At 34.4% G+C, this 17,095-nt stretch overlaps 2 protein-coding genes across 2 annotated transcripts in view; one reads left to right on the top strand and one right to left on the bottom strand.

The window, feature by feature from the left end:
• The window catches only part of KCNIP4 (Kv channel interacting protein 4), a 50,782-nt gene extending 48,192 nt beyond the window's left edge, over positions 1–2,590 (top strand). Inside the window, exon 8 of the mRNA XM_010086345.1 lies at positions 2,425–2,590. Coding sequence (XP_010084647.1) covers positions 2,425–2,472 — 48 coding nt within the window. The 3' untranslated portion in view covers positions 2,473–2,590. The remainder of the gene's footprint in view (positions 1–2,424) is intronic.
• Positions 2,591–5,102: 2,512 nt separating this feature from the next.
• PACRGL (PARK2 co-regulated-like) lies at positions 5,103–14,347 on the bottom strand (the record flags this gene model as incomplete). The annotated part of the gene is made up of 7 exons (XM_010086346.1): positions 5,103–5,159; positions 7,332–7,412; positions 8,425–8,532; positions 10,171–10,305; positions 11,460–11,550; positions 12,582–12,649; positions 14,190–14,347. Coding segments are annotated over 7 exons (698 nt in total), but the record flags the coding sequence as incomplete, so codon positions are not given.
• Positions 14,348–17,095: the final 2,748 nt, after the last annotated feature.

A 17,095-nucleotide genomic window follows, 5' to 3' on the forward strand; every position in this document is an offset into this window, starting at 1 on the left:
AATGGACTATCCTGCCCTAGGTATGCTGGACTGAGTCCCAGAAAGTGGCTGCTGTCTCTGCTGCTTTGTATAAGTCACCAAACAACAGAGACAAGTCTTGGGAAACATTAGTGTGGTTCACTCAAGGGCTAGGCACTACCCAGTTCCTCCCCTGCCTCCTTTCACTACTTGGTGCTGGTGGAAAACGGTCTGACTGGGGCATTGCTTGATATCTGCAGCAGCACTATGAAGAACAGAAGCAAAGGCCTAAGGCATGTATGGTGCGTAGGTGAAAGTCAGGGTGAATGACTTAAAGACCCTTCTGATAATGATAAAAAGGCTTCTTGGAGAGATATTTTCTGTAGGAGTAACCCATTCCATACACAGTGCTGATGGTCAGGGCTAGCCTGAAAACAAGAAAGAAGCCATCTCAAACTTGAGTAAGAAAACTTCAAAGTTGGCTTGAAGTTAGGTCAGATCTGGCAAAGTTCATTCGTCCTTGCTTTATACTTCATATGCGCTAACACCTTCTAATGTCTTGAGCTAGGAATTGTTAAACAAAACTATTGCAAAAAATTGTTTAGAAAAATGTACTGAAAAAAAAAGATACACTTGCCAAAGAATTCTAAAATGCAAGCATCTGCTTCTTTTTTTTTGAAGATGGGAAAAAAAACCTACTAAAATATTATGCCAAGACTGTATTTTCTTGTGACGACTCTTCCCATTTGACTGACTAAAGGAGGGGCATTGGAAGTCTTCTGTATAGAAACAGCAATCTTCAGAAATACAGAGCTGATTTTAGAAAACTACTAGTTTCATTAGTAATGATATATATACTGTAAAATTAGTAGGAAGTGTCAAAAAACTTTCTAACTTCAAAGCATATGTTTGCTTTACACAATTGCTGAACTTAGTTGCCCGTGTATATACAAAAACATTTTTAAATAATTAAATGACAAATCAGTCCAGTTAAACCAAACTTTAACCTTACATTAATCAGTGTTCTTCATTAGTATATTGATGTTTCACAACAAAGCAGTGGGAAAAAGTTATTTTATTTAATACCCAATAGGTTAATATAGTAAATTTCCTATACAAATTTTTAAGCATTAATCTACTTTTTTTTTGAAATTACATATCATTGTTTTCATAAGTTAGCTTATTAGCACAAAATAGCAGGCAGATCACTTCTTACAGCAACATCACTTGAGATGACATACAGAATCAAAGATGAAAATAACATAAATTAAAAGAAATTACTCAGACTTGTCATTTTTTACAAAGCAAATCACCCACTAGACTGAACAGTGAATAATTTAACTGGAAATTGATACTGAACGTGTGTTATTGGCACATTAATGTGCAGAAGGCCTACGTACCTATCAGTAGTGGAGAATCCTATGAGATAACTTTTCTAAGAAGTGGGGTTTTTATGCATCTCTCTCATGAAACTTCCTAAAATATTCTATCAGATTCAGTCTTTTTATTCACTAGAATTAAAGACGACTAGATTATCTCTCAAGAAAGTACTAAAGGGTGTGCATTAAGATTAAAAAAGAGGATCATTAGAGTGAAGACCACCAAATGCTAAATGAGCATGTAATATACTCTTGTATGGTGTATATATTGTACTGTGCAACCAACTGTTGATCTAGAAGTGCCACCAAAATGGGCTGCTACAAGTAAACTCTTTCTTCCATACACTGAAAAGAAATGGTACAAAAAAAAAATTTTTTTTCCTGACTGCTGCACTGAGAGTTATTTCCTGATAAGAACTGGAGAACAGTGATGCATCAGTAAGTATTATGCAGGAGTTGGAAGTTGAAGGTTTTGTAACCTACCTAATGCAAAGCAATCAGAAAGCACAAGTAGCACTGGAAAACAGTCAGCATCTTTCAGTGTGAACACACAGAAAATCTGAGCTGAGGAGTCAGGGTGTTGCAGTGATACCTGGGGAACTGACTGACTCTGGTTCATGCAAAGATGAACACTTAAGTCTATCTTATTTTAGAGTCATCCCTAGCTATGCAGTAGGATACCTAGCATTGCAAAATGGCTTCTGTGTACAATACACAGGACTAGCACTTTCATGTACAGATTCACACTTCAGATATAACAATCATTCCTTGCGTATTTATTGTCTATATGTATTTTGTTACACTGGATATAAACTTACATCTGAAATATTGCAGGCTTGGTTTTCTTAACAAGCTATTGCATTCTGGACCAGATAGTTTTGGTTTAATGAATATATTAAAAAAATATTTTTAAGCATAGATCCATTACCAGCTGCCTTCTTGTAACAATTTCTCCAAACAAGCTGAAAAAATAATTAATGTTTTAATTAACTAAAATACAGTTACTTCTACCCAATTTCACTATAGGTATTTGCTAACTACGTTTGTAATGGTGTATGATTTTGGGGTTTTTGTTGTCTTTTCACAGGATGAGAATATAATGCGATCCATGCAGCTCTTTGAAAATGTGATTTAATGAAGACATTAGTTCTACAACTAATGGACAAATATGAGCTATTCTGCAACTTTATCTAAAAGATGGACTTCCCACTTTATCATAAATAAAATTACTCAGATTTACACTGAGACATGTATTATGCAAATAGTTTTTTATTGTAAACTTTCCCCAAAAAATCTTTCAAAAATATATACAATTATATATACAATTTAGGAATTCAGCAGTGGCTACTTTCTTAACAAGATTGTTCTGAAAAGTCAGGTTTTTACTCCAAGCTCAAATAAAATAAGACCTGACATTATGCAGCTTTATTATTATTCCAACCCCTAGATACTATCACAAGGAGATTAAATAAATAATCTTAGTTTTGTTACTCATTTGTACTGGATTAAGCTCCAGGTGTTTGAGTGTATTTCTTAAATCTTAGCTTCTAATTTATACAGAGGCATTATCATTTATTTTCACATTTGTATGTTGTAGTCCTCATCTTTTGAATAATACTTTGAGTTAAAGTGCTATAATCAATGTGCAATGCACATCTTGCTGCAATTGCCTTCCATTTTTGACTTGCTTTTCTCTTTAAAAAAAAAAACAAAACAAAACCAAACCAAACCCAAACCTAACAAAAGAGGTAACTTGAGAGAAAGAACTGTTGTAGAACAAAAAAAGCAATTGTTTATAGGTATATTTACTCCCTAAGAAATATGAGTAAGCTTCTATCAATCACACTTACCTAGGAAATCTGCTTTTAATTTATCATGACATAAATATCAGGAGTCCTACATACTACTTCTAATTCTTCTTGGATGTGTCCACAAAGTTCTATGAATTAAGGAATTTTTCATTAAGAAACCTTAACTGGATCCTAACACTGTTTTCATGTATGTGTCTTTGTGCCTTTAATGAAGAAAAAGGCATGAACTTCTGACACTTCCATCACACTACGGTGCTCAGAATGAACATCACTATGTAGTAATATCTACTAATGACTGATAGACATGCTAATATCTGTTTCAGCTTTTTGTACTATCTTTAATTATGAGACAGAATCAGGAAAAAATTCGCAACTTCAGCTATATAATATCATCTGTACGTGATAACTGTATTACATTTTTTTTAGGATCATTTCTTCATTAAGATTTGAGCTATCTTAATTCTGAACCTAGAAAGATTTTTCTAAAAATATATGAACGTAAAGTATAATACTGCCCCCCATCCATGTAATTTTTAAGGTATATTGTCCACTGAGTTTATGCCAATACTTCAAAATAGATGAAATGCTATCAGAGATAGGCCAATCTTCATTGTGACATTGCTGCAGAAAGGGGAATAATGAAGTAGAAAGAATGTTGCAAGTATTCTTTTGCAAAAATAAATCAGGTATCTATTCTGGTGTAGAGGTGGGATGTTAGAGGCATGTTGAAGGCTGCTCTGCTATCACCAGTGTAGGATAAGAGTAGTACAATACATGTACACCTGAAATCTGCTGTAGTGTGTTTGTGTGAACTAAATGTGCACATTTTGTAAAAAAAAAAAAATAAATAATAAAGTAAACATGAAGAAAAACATGCATCATGATCTATTTTTTGAGTTGTTAAAAAAATACTTGTATTTCTTCAAATTAAACATTTTTTCCAACAAACTTAATTAAAAAAACCTCCGAAACTTAAATACATAGATCTTGCCTCAGCACAGTTCTGATCTCAGCAGAGATCTTCACACAGTCCTGAAGAAAATATAATTTAGCCCAGCAGTGGGAATTTTCCAAAGATCCTGAAATTGCTTTCACATGACAGAATTTTTTTAATACCTTATGCAACAGCATCTTCTGTTGACAAAAAAAGAAAAAAACAAACAAAAAAAAACCCACAAAAAACCCCCCCAAAAAACCAAAACCAAAAACCCTTCCAGCAACTGGAATTAAATTCTGGAATTGTATTTTCCTCGGAGAAAAAGTTATATGGCAAATTTTGTTACTACAGTCAGCTCTCCCTCACAGAGTAACTCAAATGGCCATAACAAAATGAACCCTGAACAGTATTTATTACAAGACCTGTTAGGAATTATTTTGCAATCAGGTTCCAATATGTTTATGGAGAAACGCTGCACCCTACAAGGCTTGACAGCCAGGTAAGCTGGCTTCTGTGATGTTTTTAGTGTCTTTAACTCTCATTTTTTCCACAGCTTCCACATTCAGAAGTTTATTAGCTTGTCTGGAGCTGATTTCACAACCTGGTCTCAAGCATCTCTGTGGCATTACAGAATTCCATGCAAAGGGAGCATGGTGTAAATACTGCAGAGTTGCCTCCTACATCTAGCTCACATTCAGTAGGCCCAAAGCTAACTGGAACTAATTAATTGAGCAAAGCTTCTCAGAACAATGTGCTGCTTGTGAAATAATATCCAGTTAATCAATGTCACTGTAAGCACAATGCATATGCAAATAGCAGTCAATACAGAGAGAATTATGTTAAAGTCTTCCATAACTACATACGCACAAACTGACAGGACTTCTCCCACTCTCCATCATACTGAAGAATTGTGGTTATTTTAAGAGAATATATCATACCCCAAATAAGTGTCAGTGATGTTCACAGGCAGTTTCCTTCCAAACTTCACCTCACAGTACAAATAGCTAGTTTTCTTGTTTAAGAGGAGATAGAACAATAGGTCGGAATTTTAGATTTGATGATAGCCACAGTTGCCTGTTGATGAAAATAAGACAAATTTAAACAAAATAAGGTGCACTAGCACTATATATGAGAGTATTCATATAGTCTCTATAGAGCGTATAATTCACAACTTTTACTTACCTTTGTTATTAGCAAACTAATAGAAAACTAAGAATTTAATATTTGCTGAGAAATTTACTGTCAAAATGGTTAAAAATAATGAACTGAAAAAATGGAGTATTGTGATAACTAATGATGGACACTAAACATCCAAAAGAGACATGTAAACTCATACCTAAAACTGAGCATAAATGTAAACATGAAATAATAAGGATTTTTAAATAGAGGAGTGATATTCTGGAAGGGACTTCCAATAAAAGTAAGAATCATATACACTATAACTCATTTAGAATAAGAATTTGATAAATTCATTATTTAGATTATATAATATTGCTTGTAATCACAATTTAGGAGTTTGTTTCCAATTTTCTGCCTTATTACAGTATTTTTAGAGGACACAGAAAGACCTACTCGCAAACCTGCTAACACTATAAGAAGTCGGGGACAGAGAGAAGAATATGAGGTTAATGATTCATTGGATTAGTTACATTATCTAGGTCTACAATTTCAGAACATCAGGACGAGATACAATTTTCCTTTTCTTGTCTCACTACATAGAAATAAAAAACTTTCAAGCTTATTTATTTGTCATGATTTTTGTCAAGTCTGTAACACAAACACTGCAACTGCCCTTAAAGGAATATAAGAAAAAAAAAGTGGTGTCTACCAATTATGTGGATATCTACTGATTAAGCCACTCAAGCTTGGAAGTGGCAGACCTACATTTATGGTGTCTACTCTTTAGGTTATTCCTGTACTTTACCAATGAGACCATTTAACATAATACATGCAAGTGTTCATAGGGTCAAGAAAGTATTTTCTCTTCTAGATGAATATCCAAGCCAATAGTCTCTCACTTTTTCTTCTCCTTTCTGCACAATGTACAGTACAACAGAAAATAGCAACAGACTGTTCAACAGACTACTCTGTCAACTACTACTTAAAGCATTTTTTTAAAATTTATATCAATTGCATATCTAACCTCTGAGTTAACCAAGGTGGGCTGGAATGTGAGTATCTGATTTCTTCAGTACTGACCTAAACTCTAAGCTATCAGTGGGAGTGGGTAGGCATCACCAATAACACCAAAAAAGATCTTTTAGCAAAAGTAAATCCTGTTGAGAAAAGTATTTAGGCTCAGAAAATGGAACATGAAGTCTGCATTCCAGGCATATTGAAGCAAGACAAAATATCCAGCCTGAGTCAAGTGTCAATACTCCATCAGGGGCCAGAAGCTATTTACTAGTTGATATTTCGTGAATTCCTGGATCACTCTTCATGGGCATCTATCCTACCCTATGGTCTGTACAAGAAGCTCACATGCTTTACTCAGCATAAGCATCTACTTGCTAAATACTGTGATGCATAACTTGGAGTAAAGACTTATATTAGGCATCCTGGATCTTACCCTACTAACTACCTCAATTGTCCCACCAGTTCAAACTCTGGAAAAATAATTTAAACTTTCTAGAGAAATGGAGAATTTTCAAGAAAGAACAGCGAGTATCGCATTTAACCAAGTTCGCATAAGCTTCCCACCAAGAACAATAAAATATTCCAAGAAAATATCATGGGTAGGGGTCCACATGGACACACACTTGCTCCCAAAAGGAGTTCTCCTGAAGGGGGCTTGGTGTGCGTGCTCTAAGAGTCCAGCCATGTGGCTTCTTACGTAGGTTGGAACCCCTGGAATATTTTACAAAGACATACTCCTGTATTTCCTGCTCAGAGATTAAAACAATGGAGAACACAAATGAGAAGTGGGAAATGGTTAAAAAAAAAGGGAGACAAGAAAACCTAACTGTCAGAAAATGGATCACCCAGAATAGATTTAATGTAATTTCTATTAATACATCAAACAGACTAAAAGAACTATTTTACTATGGACTGGAACACAACTCTGCTAATTGACACAGTGTGAAATCCTGTGTTCTAGGCAATATGAATAGTTGTGACATGTAAAAGTAATCAGTTTTCAGAATAGGGTTCTTAATTTGAAAGCCAGAGGTGGAAGTTGTTCTGTCAAAGTTGCATTCAAATGTGTTTGAATTACAGAATTACAGAATAATCATCTGGTCAACTCACCTTTCCACCATATTGCTCCAACTTTTGTAAAGCAACAGTAATTTTTTCTCTAAATTTCTTGTCCATTAATCTCCTTGAAAGCTATTGTAAAAGTAAAATAAAAAGGTTTGTTGCCCAGTATAGTACATTATATGAAAAGAGGCCAATATAATTATATTTTATTACTTTATTTCATCTTATCTTTGTAAAATTAAACCCCAAAAGAAACATCACTTTATAGCTTGTAACTGATGTCAAAGTATGGAACTCGGTCAAGGCAAAAGCAATAAAATGTTAACTGATGAGAAACCTAAATTCGGATAAAGCTCAAATGTAATAAAAAAAAAAGACTTTTAATTTTTTTTTTTTATTTTAGCAAACAAATTTTAAAGAGGTATCAACCTTAAAAAAAGTCATTCTTAAAGTGCTGTCCATGTGAAAAGTTAACACATTCTTCATGTGTACTGAAAGAGATTTATCCTAGTGGAAATACTTCAAAAAAACTACTGCAAGTTCTCTCTTCTGCATTAGGTGTCTAAAAGGTCCTTTTACTTTGCTGTAAAAATGCACTTTGGAAGCAGGCTAAACGAAACCATGAAAAGCCTGTCAGACAGAGGAAGGATGTCTACAGAAGGACGCAGTATAAAAATACTTTGCATAATCCCACTCTAAGTTTATTTAATTAAAACTTCCTTGTGCAGAATTCCCATCTGGAAGAAGTGGGAATGTTTGCTTATGTTAATTTATTGAAACTTTAACAGACTTTTACATATTCACACTTAAAATGCAAAACTCATTTTGCAATAAACATAAACTTCTCTTCAAAACACAGCATCTATTTCACCTCAGGCTTGAAGCTGGATCTTTTTTAAATAGTAGAGACACTTCTATTATTCTCCAATGTATGTTAACAACAGTTTTTGAACCTTGCTAGAACTTTGTAGGACATCATAATATTAAAGAATGATGGACTTACACAGAGGAACATATGAAGCAATGCTTTTCATGGAACTGCTGAGTCCTCCACTGTATCTGTGCAGATACTATTATAAACTTTTCAACAAAAGTGCCATAAAAATACAGATGATTTTTTACTACATCATTAAAAACTTACATTTGTGAGTAGATGCTTAAGATGATCATTAAGAGATGGGCCAACAACAGCACTCAGTTGAACTAAAGCATCCAATCCCCTTTGGAATACTTCATCATCCGAATGGGCCTTCAGAGGGGGAAAAAAGAAAATCCTGTCAGCAATATTAAGACAAATGTATAAGTTCTTCAAAACTGCAATCTCTGCATTGTGACTGCATTTAGTATTTTTAAAAATTAAAACTCCTGTGCAATTGCTAATTGTTATAATGTTACAAGTTTAGAAATACAAGTACAATACGACTGAATATTTGTATCTAGAAGTAAAATTTAAAAACTAAGTAGAAAATAAAAGTATCCACAAAATGTCAGGAAAACTTTCATTTCTACTGAGACAAGGAAACTAATAATTTATTATTGATTAAATAAAAAATTCAGCTGGCAAAACAAAAAGTTTGCTACACCAACAATTTTAGTGCTTCACAGCATTTTAGAAAGAACCTTTCATATATGTTGAAACTGGAAGACAACATTTTAGTTACAAATGTAATGAATTCAGGGTAATTTCTATGTAATTCATAAAAAGAATTGTCTTTGTTGGAGAAACATAGGACCCAATGACTTTCTGGCTCAATTAATTTAGTCCCCTGCCAACTACAGCTTTGTCACCTGCCAGCAATTATTTGGCTCTTATCTATTTCTAGGGTGCTTTGTCACCTTTATTGCTCCCATGGGAGGGTTCTTCTACCCGAGTTCTCTAATGGTTTAGTTATCTTACTCTTCCTTTAGCAGTGAAATTGATTCATGACAATTTATTTTGTTCTTGTATTAGTACTGACCTTTATTTGAACAATTATTTTTCCACTCTGACATTTAGGCCCTGAATGTTTGGGTTTTTTTTTTTAACTAGAAGTCATCGACTGCTTGTGTAGTAGAAGGTTTAACAAGGCTTTATACCAAAACAGTGCAGCAATTAAAATTATGAGACAAGCAACAGCAATTGGAAGAACAGTCAAGAATAATTCCTCTAATTTTGTCTTCCAAACTAAATAAAAGATACAGATAACAGACAAATCTGATCTTCTATTACACCTCTGATCTGAGATCACAAAGAATTTTCAAACTTTCAGGCATCTCTATAGAACCAGAAGTGAAACACGGCTAGATTAAAGGACAGCAAGAAGCTGAACCACAAAAGGACTCTGAAAGATATGAAAAAGAACTAAAAGAGATTACCTTCGAGGCCAATACTTTACCGTATTTTATTTTCTAAGAGAGTAGAAAAGTTAAAAATATTTTAAAAATATGACCTCAAACTTTTGAACTGCATTCTTTCCTTTTCCTCACTGGCATATTCTGTTTTATCTTTGTAGTATGTCCTGAATTTTTAGATATGACAGGTAAGTATTTATTTTTGCATCTCCATTTTACTTCACCTCAGTATTTTTTTGCATGTTATTATGTAGATACATAAAAACACCACCAATACATATATTTATTTCTACTTATATCCAGATCTTTAATAGAACATTTCCACATAATTTGCCAAAAGCTACAAGGAGTAGCCCATCTGAATTTACAGTTAAAGATATATTTATCGAATAAAATCAAGGCAGGGTTAACTATTACCACCCCCCAAACCCCAAAACAAAAGCACATGCAATAGATTCATCACATTAATATTTTCTGTGTAGTCATCACCAGCACAAGAAAAAAGAAGAAAAAAAGTCAAACCCACTGAAATCTCTGCATGAAGAGTAAGACATACCAGTGCAGCCTTTAACACTGGAACTAGATGAGGCAACAGGGGAATTGCTTTTTCAGCAGCACCTTCAACCATAAGTAGTTCTTTAAAACCCTCCTTTGAAACAAATGTATAGGGATGTTTTGTCTCTCTTAGACCCTGTTGCAAATGTAAAATATGCTTGCTTAATGGTTAGCCTTCTTTAAAAAAAAAAACAAAAAAACATTAAAGAAGTTCCACATAGCAGCAAGGTAATTTTTAGATTTTGTCACATCAGTTCAAAACATGAAATACACTAACTCCACCATGTGGAGCCACTGAGTACAACTCTGCTCACAGAATATTCTTATTAATTTTTCTTTTGGAACAATGAATATTAAAACTCACATTATGAATACTGTCAATTCAATCAATATTTGTACTTAATTACCTTTAATCTAACTACCCAGGTAATTTTTCAACAAGACTATGAACAAGAATAGCCTATATTTGTCAATGGCTTTTGTACACTAAGTGAAAAAAAAAAAAAATAGAAGGTGATCTATGGAAAGAAAGACACCCCCCCACCACACACACTCTCCTGCAACACCAAAAACTTGTAGGTGGTACAAATGTGCACTTCTAGTGAAGACCTGACTGGCAGAACAAAGATTTAAAGCCCTATGGCTGAAGTCTTTCTTCTTTCCATAAGAGGAGCTCTAACTTACTGTAGGAATTGACAGCTTTGTTTAATCTTAAAAACAAAAAAGCCACCTCTGGAGTATGCACTTTATTCCATCTACTATGCTGGATTCAACATTTATTTACTCTCCTGAAACATACTAGGTGATAAATGTCACAGATGACACTAAGTAAACAGAAGCCTGAACATAATGTATAGCATTTCTCTTTCACTTATTCACTGGATTATATTTTCTCTATCTTAGTTCAATCTATCAGGGAGAGCACTCTTACTTCAATAGGTAGGCTTTATATACAAAAAGAATCAAAACAATTTTGTTTACAGAAGAACCTGCAAAGCCACAAATGGACTAAAATATTTTATCCAACAGTTGGGATTTTGAGATGCAGTCTTGCAGTTGGTCAGTATCTCAAAGATTAAATAGCTCTACCCAGCTCTCCGAGAATGCTCTAACTAAAGAACTACAAATGGCAATGTTCTTGACCATCTTCATTCATACAAGATCTTCACAAATGTTTTTTTCGTATTTCCCTAGTAGGTGTGTCTAAGTTAACTAGCCTAGCTTGTTACAAAATGCCATTTGCAATTAGGAAATCCTGTATGCTTAACTTTGCAAGAAAATTGAGTTTACCTCTGCGAATGTTACAAGAAGAGGATCAAAAGGAACAGATTCTGGAAGGCATTCCCATTGCAATCTGTGCTTTACTGAGCCATGCATTAACCTGTATAAAGAACAAAGCTTTAACAGATAATACTATATAATTTATTGCCAACACTATTAACTTTAAATATATCACCAATTGGTCCGCAACATTAGTATAATGTTATATACACAATTTCAATACATACTGCGCTCCGTAGTGAAATGTATAATGGTATTTAACAGTGCAATTATTATAATTCCCAAATATGGCAATTTTCAAAATTCTGCTCCCAATAACATAGAAATCAGAAAACAAAAGTTATAAAAATTAGAGATGCCTCTCATACTGACACAGAAGATGCTCCCTTTGCAAAGTTACTTATTTTGATAAATATCAAGAAACATTTTCCTCAAATAAAAATTAAGGTAAATCAGTTGAAACGGAAAGAAAATCATATTAGAATTCATCAGTTACTCCTAAGATACAGATAAAGGCTATTTATTAATGACTATTTTATACATGTATATACATGTATTAATGATTACTTAAATTTTTGTTAAGTAATTCTGCATCTCTTTGACAAAACACTAAAGTGCTTATTGTCTAGGCAAATATATTATAGACAAAAGTAACTTAAAATACCACAAACTGCTACTTACAAGTAGTTTTGTTAATATCTGATATTGCTGACAATTACAGCATCAGAATATTCAAGAAAATGTTCTCATACTACTTACTTCAGACAAAACAGACTGCAAGATGTCTACTTGCTAAAATTGCACCAATTATATTATCTTTGTTAGTAGGGAGAGGTAAACCATCACATGAAGAAACCAACTTCTTTCATGAAAGAAAACCAAATCTGCAAATACCTAGCTATTCTTTAAAACGGCAGTTTCAGTAGCATAAAAAAAAAGAACCAAAAGAAGACAATTTCAAAGACATGGAAAATTGCTTTCTGCTTTGAAAAGTGTTAAGTATCAGAAATCTTTTCAGAAATGAATGGAATCAAACAGCCTAACTAAAAGGTCAAACATGAATAGATGTATTTCAATCTCCATAATTCTACCTAACCATAATATATTTATCAAAAAACAAAAGCAACCGACCTGCATGGAATGCCACCTTTAGCATATATAGCAGCAAATGCAGAAGGTGGTCGAGAATTAGCACCAAACTGTGAGAAAAAAAAAAAAAAAGGCATTATTTATTTGTAACAGTAATGTTTGAAAACTATCTTGAATATGTTAAAGCTGCAGTTTACCAAAAAAGGAACTTAGTCATACAATTCTAAAAATAATCAAAAAAAGAACTGCAGCTACGGTGTAGAAAACATATATTTGGTACACTTATTAGAAAACTACTTTTCATAATTGTTTGGCTAGGAAGTTGTAAAAAAGAAGAAATAATGTAGGATCAGCGCTCTCCTCATCAAATACCCTTATTTTTCTATTTTCTCTTGCAAATCTTAGCACTGAAGTCTTATGGGTTCTCTCCCTAACAGACTAAGGATCTCTTGGTAGCATGCAGAAGGCAGGTTTAGTCTAATTCCTTCTTGATCTAAGTATAGACAAAATTACAAGGTGGCAAGATGTAGGAGAAACATCAAATGTTGAGCATGATGATATGAGGGCACTGGAGATCAGCAGGGAGGTTCATACTGTGTGAGAATCTGGGAAGGACTTACTGAATGAAGAGGGAAACTAGGAGCTTCACAGGATGAAGGCCTGCACAAAGTTGGGTTTTTTAAATCGTATTTATGCTTCTTATGCATCTGAATTATGATATAATTTATTAGCCTGATCATTCAATGCTATTTCCCAGATTAAACATTTTATCACAAAGTATATAGCAAGAAATACCATGAAACCTTAATTTTTATCTTTTGAGCGTTTGTACCTACATTAACATTGTTAAAATTTGTGTGCATTATTTCACAACTTCTTGGCTCAATAAAATCATTGTATGACTCGCAAAAAGGTTTCAAGAGAAAAAAAATGCCCACATGAAAGTATCTGGCCTCTGTTTATGGCAAATGAGTACCTCACCAAAGTAGTCCCATGTTTATTTGTTTTCCAAAAAGCCTGTGACATTACTAATTGTTTGGCTGATATAGCCAGTGGTGAGCTATAATTAACCCACTCAAAGCTAGTTCTCCAGGTGCAGGACTTGTGAAATAACCAACTCCTTTCATCAGTCTTCTCCTGAGAGCCCAAATTCTCCACAAGGTATTACATATTCACAGAACCTGGGAGTTTCAAGTAATGCTCACTAGCAATTTGCTACGTTTTATGAAATCTTGATGATCATCAAGATGCTACCTGATTCTTGGTTTCATTGCATAACTGAGATCAGTTCCTCTGAAGAAGTAGGTGCCAAAATGTATAACTAAACCAAAAAAAACCCAAACAAAACAAAACAAAACCCCAGCCCTTTTTAACTCTTACCTCTAAATCTCTTTTTAGGGCAAAAGTATATGGAAAATAAAAAAGTTATCATCCAAGCCACAATTGTACAAAAATCATTTTTTTAAGTAAGTAATAAACATGATACGTCTCAGGCATTTGAGCTTAGAAACTAGGGAATGTATGACTAATAACAAAAGTTATTTACAAAAGAGGATGAAGAACATCCTGCATATATTTCATAAAGTAAGGAAATTTCTTCCAACAAGAGATCTGTTTTAAATAAACAGAAAACCCAGCACCTATACATACCGGATCAATAGTTTTAGGATTCAGTTTGTCACTAGGCTTTGGCTGTGTTTTAATTACAGGTTCCTGAGAACACAGCAAAGGAGAAGATGTCTTGCTTTTCTGTACTGCAGTCTTTGGTTTTACTTGGACACCTGATGACATTCTTAGAACATTACTTCCTAGAGCAGAAAAAGATTAAAAACATAAAATAGTTTTCATTCCTACATGACAGAATATCAAGGATTAGAATTCCAGGGTCCAAAGACTGACATGAACAATCAATCAAGAAAATCTGAATAAGTGTACTAAAAAAGAAATGCTCATTCTTATGTATCCTAAGGAGTGCACAGGATAATACTGATGGTCTCATCACTCCATCTTCCAAATGCACACATTTCTTAAAATTGCGCTGCTCCCCTCTACTTCTGTACTTTGAGACCTGCAGCAAAAGTGAAATTAGTTACAGTCTGCCTTCAGGGTAGCCTACAGAAGTCCGAGCAGCAGTACAGCGCTCAGCGGAACATTCTGGAGTGAAATAGGCTGGGTGGGCACAGTTACAGCAGGAGATATTAACAATTTGAGGAATGGCCAGGATGAAGGAATGAACACATGAGCAAGTAGATTCATGACACAAAAGGCAAAGCAGAATCAGTAAAAGAAATGTAAAGTAGCAAAGAAAGAACACAGAAAATGAATTCCAATTCCAGTAAGAAGAATGAAAGTATTTTGTTAAAAAAAATGCACAAATAACTTCTGATATACATCCTTAAATACTGATTTAGCTACACATATCTTACAAATGCTAATGCACCAGCTATATGTGTTACTATATATGTATGCAATTGCATTAAAATGTCCCTAATAAAAATAATAGTCTGCTGTTTAACATACCAAGCCTGACACTATGATGAATAATATAAACTATTCCTGGGAAAAGACAGGTTTTAAAATGTTAATAAAATTATAAAGTGTGAAAATGCTAGTTTTCTCTAGATGGGGAAAAAATTAGTAAATAAGAAATTACAATCCTTTAGTAAACAAGAAATTATGCTATATAGAAATTAAAACAATAGGAAGCTAGTTAAATAATACACATAAACAAACATTGTCACAAGGATGGGTAGGGTGCTTGCCATCCAGCCATCACCTTTGGCACGTTGATGGCACCTATTTTTGTCAACAACATGATTTAAATTCTAAAGACTCAGATCAAGATGAACTGGAGAGGAAAATTTTTTTTCCCACACTACTTCCACTCCCTCAACTCTATAAGCCACCTGCCCTAATCTCTGCCAGAATCAGGTTCTTCTAATTCTTCCCTCCAGTCAGGTACTTTTGTAATTATTTAAATTACTAAATCTTTAGGATTATTTCTACTAGTAAGAAGTGATAAGGCCCCAGCACTTGTGTAGATATGCTACGTCCTTATGACTTGTAGAAAGAATTAAATGTGGCATTTAAGTTTTACTGAATGGCGAGAAACAACATATAGTAATGATTACCAAATTAGCTAAAATACAAATAGAAAGCTAAACTAAAATTGAAAGTTTAAATCAATACTTCTTGACTAATAATTTAATCAGAACTAGTGATTCAAATCAGTTCACACACTGTACATCTTGGTTTCTTTTACACATAATTTTCAGAACACGGCCTGTTTCCAGTGACAGTTTTTTTAACAGAACTAACATATCACTATTAGACAAAAGTCTCTTCAGAACATGCAAAAAACTTAAATGACACTTAGAGGAACTATTCTGTTTGTAAAATGCAAATCATTTAAACCAGAAATAATGTGAAGCCCTAAAAGACAAATAATAACACAGAAAGAATATTTACTGATTTTGTAAGTGCCAGCTTATTATCACTTTTAAGAAAACACATTTCTAACTATCAGAAAAATAAGAATCAAAATGGTTTTATACTGTAAAAACACCAGATAAGTTCTTGACATTAGCATTATATATCACAAAGTAGTGCTATCAGTGTCAACCTTTGAAATGTACAATTGCTCATAATGCAAACAGTCATCTTACTAATAACATCAATATTTTTCTCAGAAAAGTATTCAGAAGTAATTCAGATGTATTAAAATTCTTTTCTCTTTCATAAAGTAATGAAGATACATGTCAAGGACTTTACTAAGGTTTTAACTAATGATAAAATCTAGATGCATTTCAAAAGTCACTGGTTGTACCATCAGAGAAAGTAAAAAAAGGTGTGACAACAGGCAGGAACAGTGTTAGCCCTTTGGGACAGAAGTAAAGGCAGGGGTAAAGGACAGTGATAACAGTTTCCTAAAAACACAACTGAGATAACATGCCAATGTATTGCCAGAGGAGGAGGTGGCAGAGTGCGGAAAAAGACTTTTCATCAGGAGGTCTCAGTCTTCAGGGCAAGATGAAAGGTCTTGTGTCGCCAAGAGCTGGGAGAGTCACACACATGAGCAGAGATCAGACAGCAGAAGGGTAGCTGTGAATCAAACAGGTGACACACAGGGCTCGATACAGAAGTGAACCATCCTACTGGCAGATGACGGACTTCAAGCAAAAGACAGAAATCCTTAAACAGAAACAGGAAAAGCAGCTTTAAAAGACATCTCTCAAAGGAGGAAACGTGCAGCCCGGGGTTTGGGTTCTAGAAGTCACTTAAGAGAGGCAGAATGAAAGCCAGTAGGGCTTTAAAGGCGAGGTTGTTCCCTTACCCTGGTGTAGGCTCTCCCGGAGCACAGCCAGGGCAGAGGAGCATGGGGCACCGGAACCGCCAAGAGGCTCAAACAGCAAAGCTCTGGCGAGCTACCCCAGAGCCGCCGGACCGACCCTCACAAACCCCGTGGGACATCAAAAGCCCCAGCGAGACGACGAGGGACACGCAGGCCCCCCTCGGGCCCCGCTCCCCTCCCCGCCGGCCAGCGCTGCCCCCTTCTC

The sequence above is a fragment of the Pterocles gutturalis genome, unplaced genomic scaffold (assembly GCF_000699245.1).
Source record: "Pterocles gutturalis isolate BGI_N339 unplaced genomic scaffold, ASM69924v1 scaffold396, whole genome shotgun sequence".
In the NCBI taxonomy this organism is placed as follows: Eukaryota; Metazoa; Chordata; class Aves; order Pterocliformes; family Pteroclidae; genus Pterocles; species Pterocles gutturalis.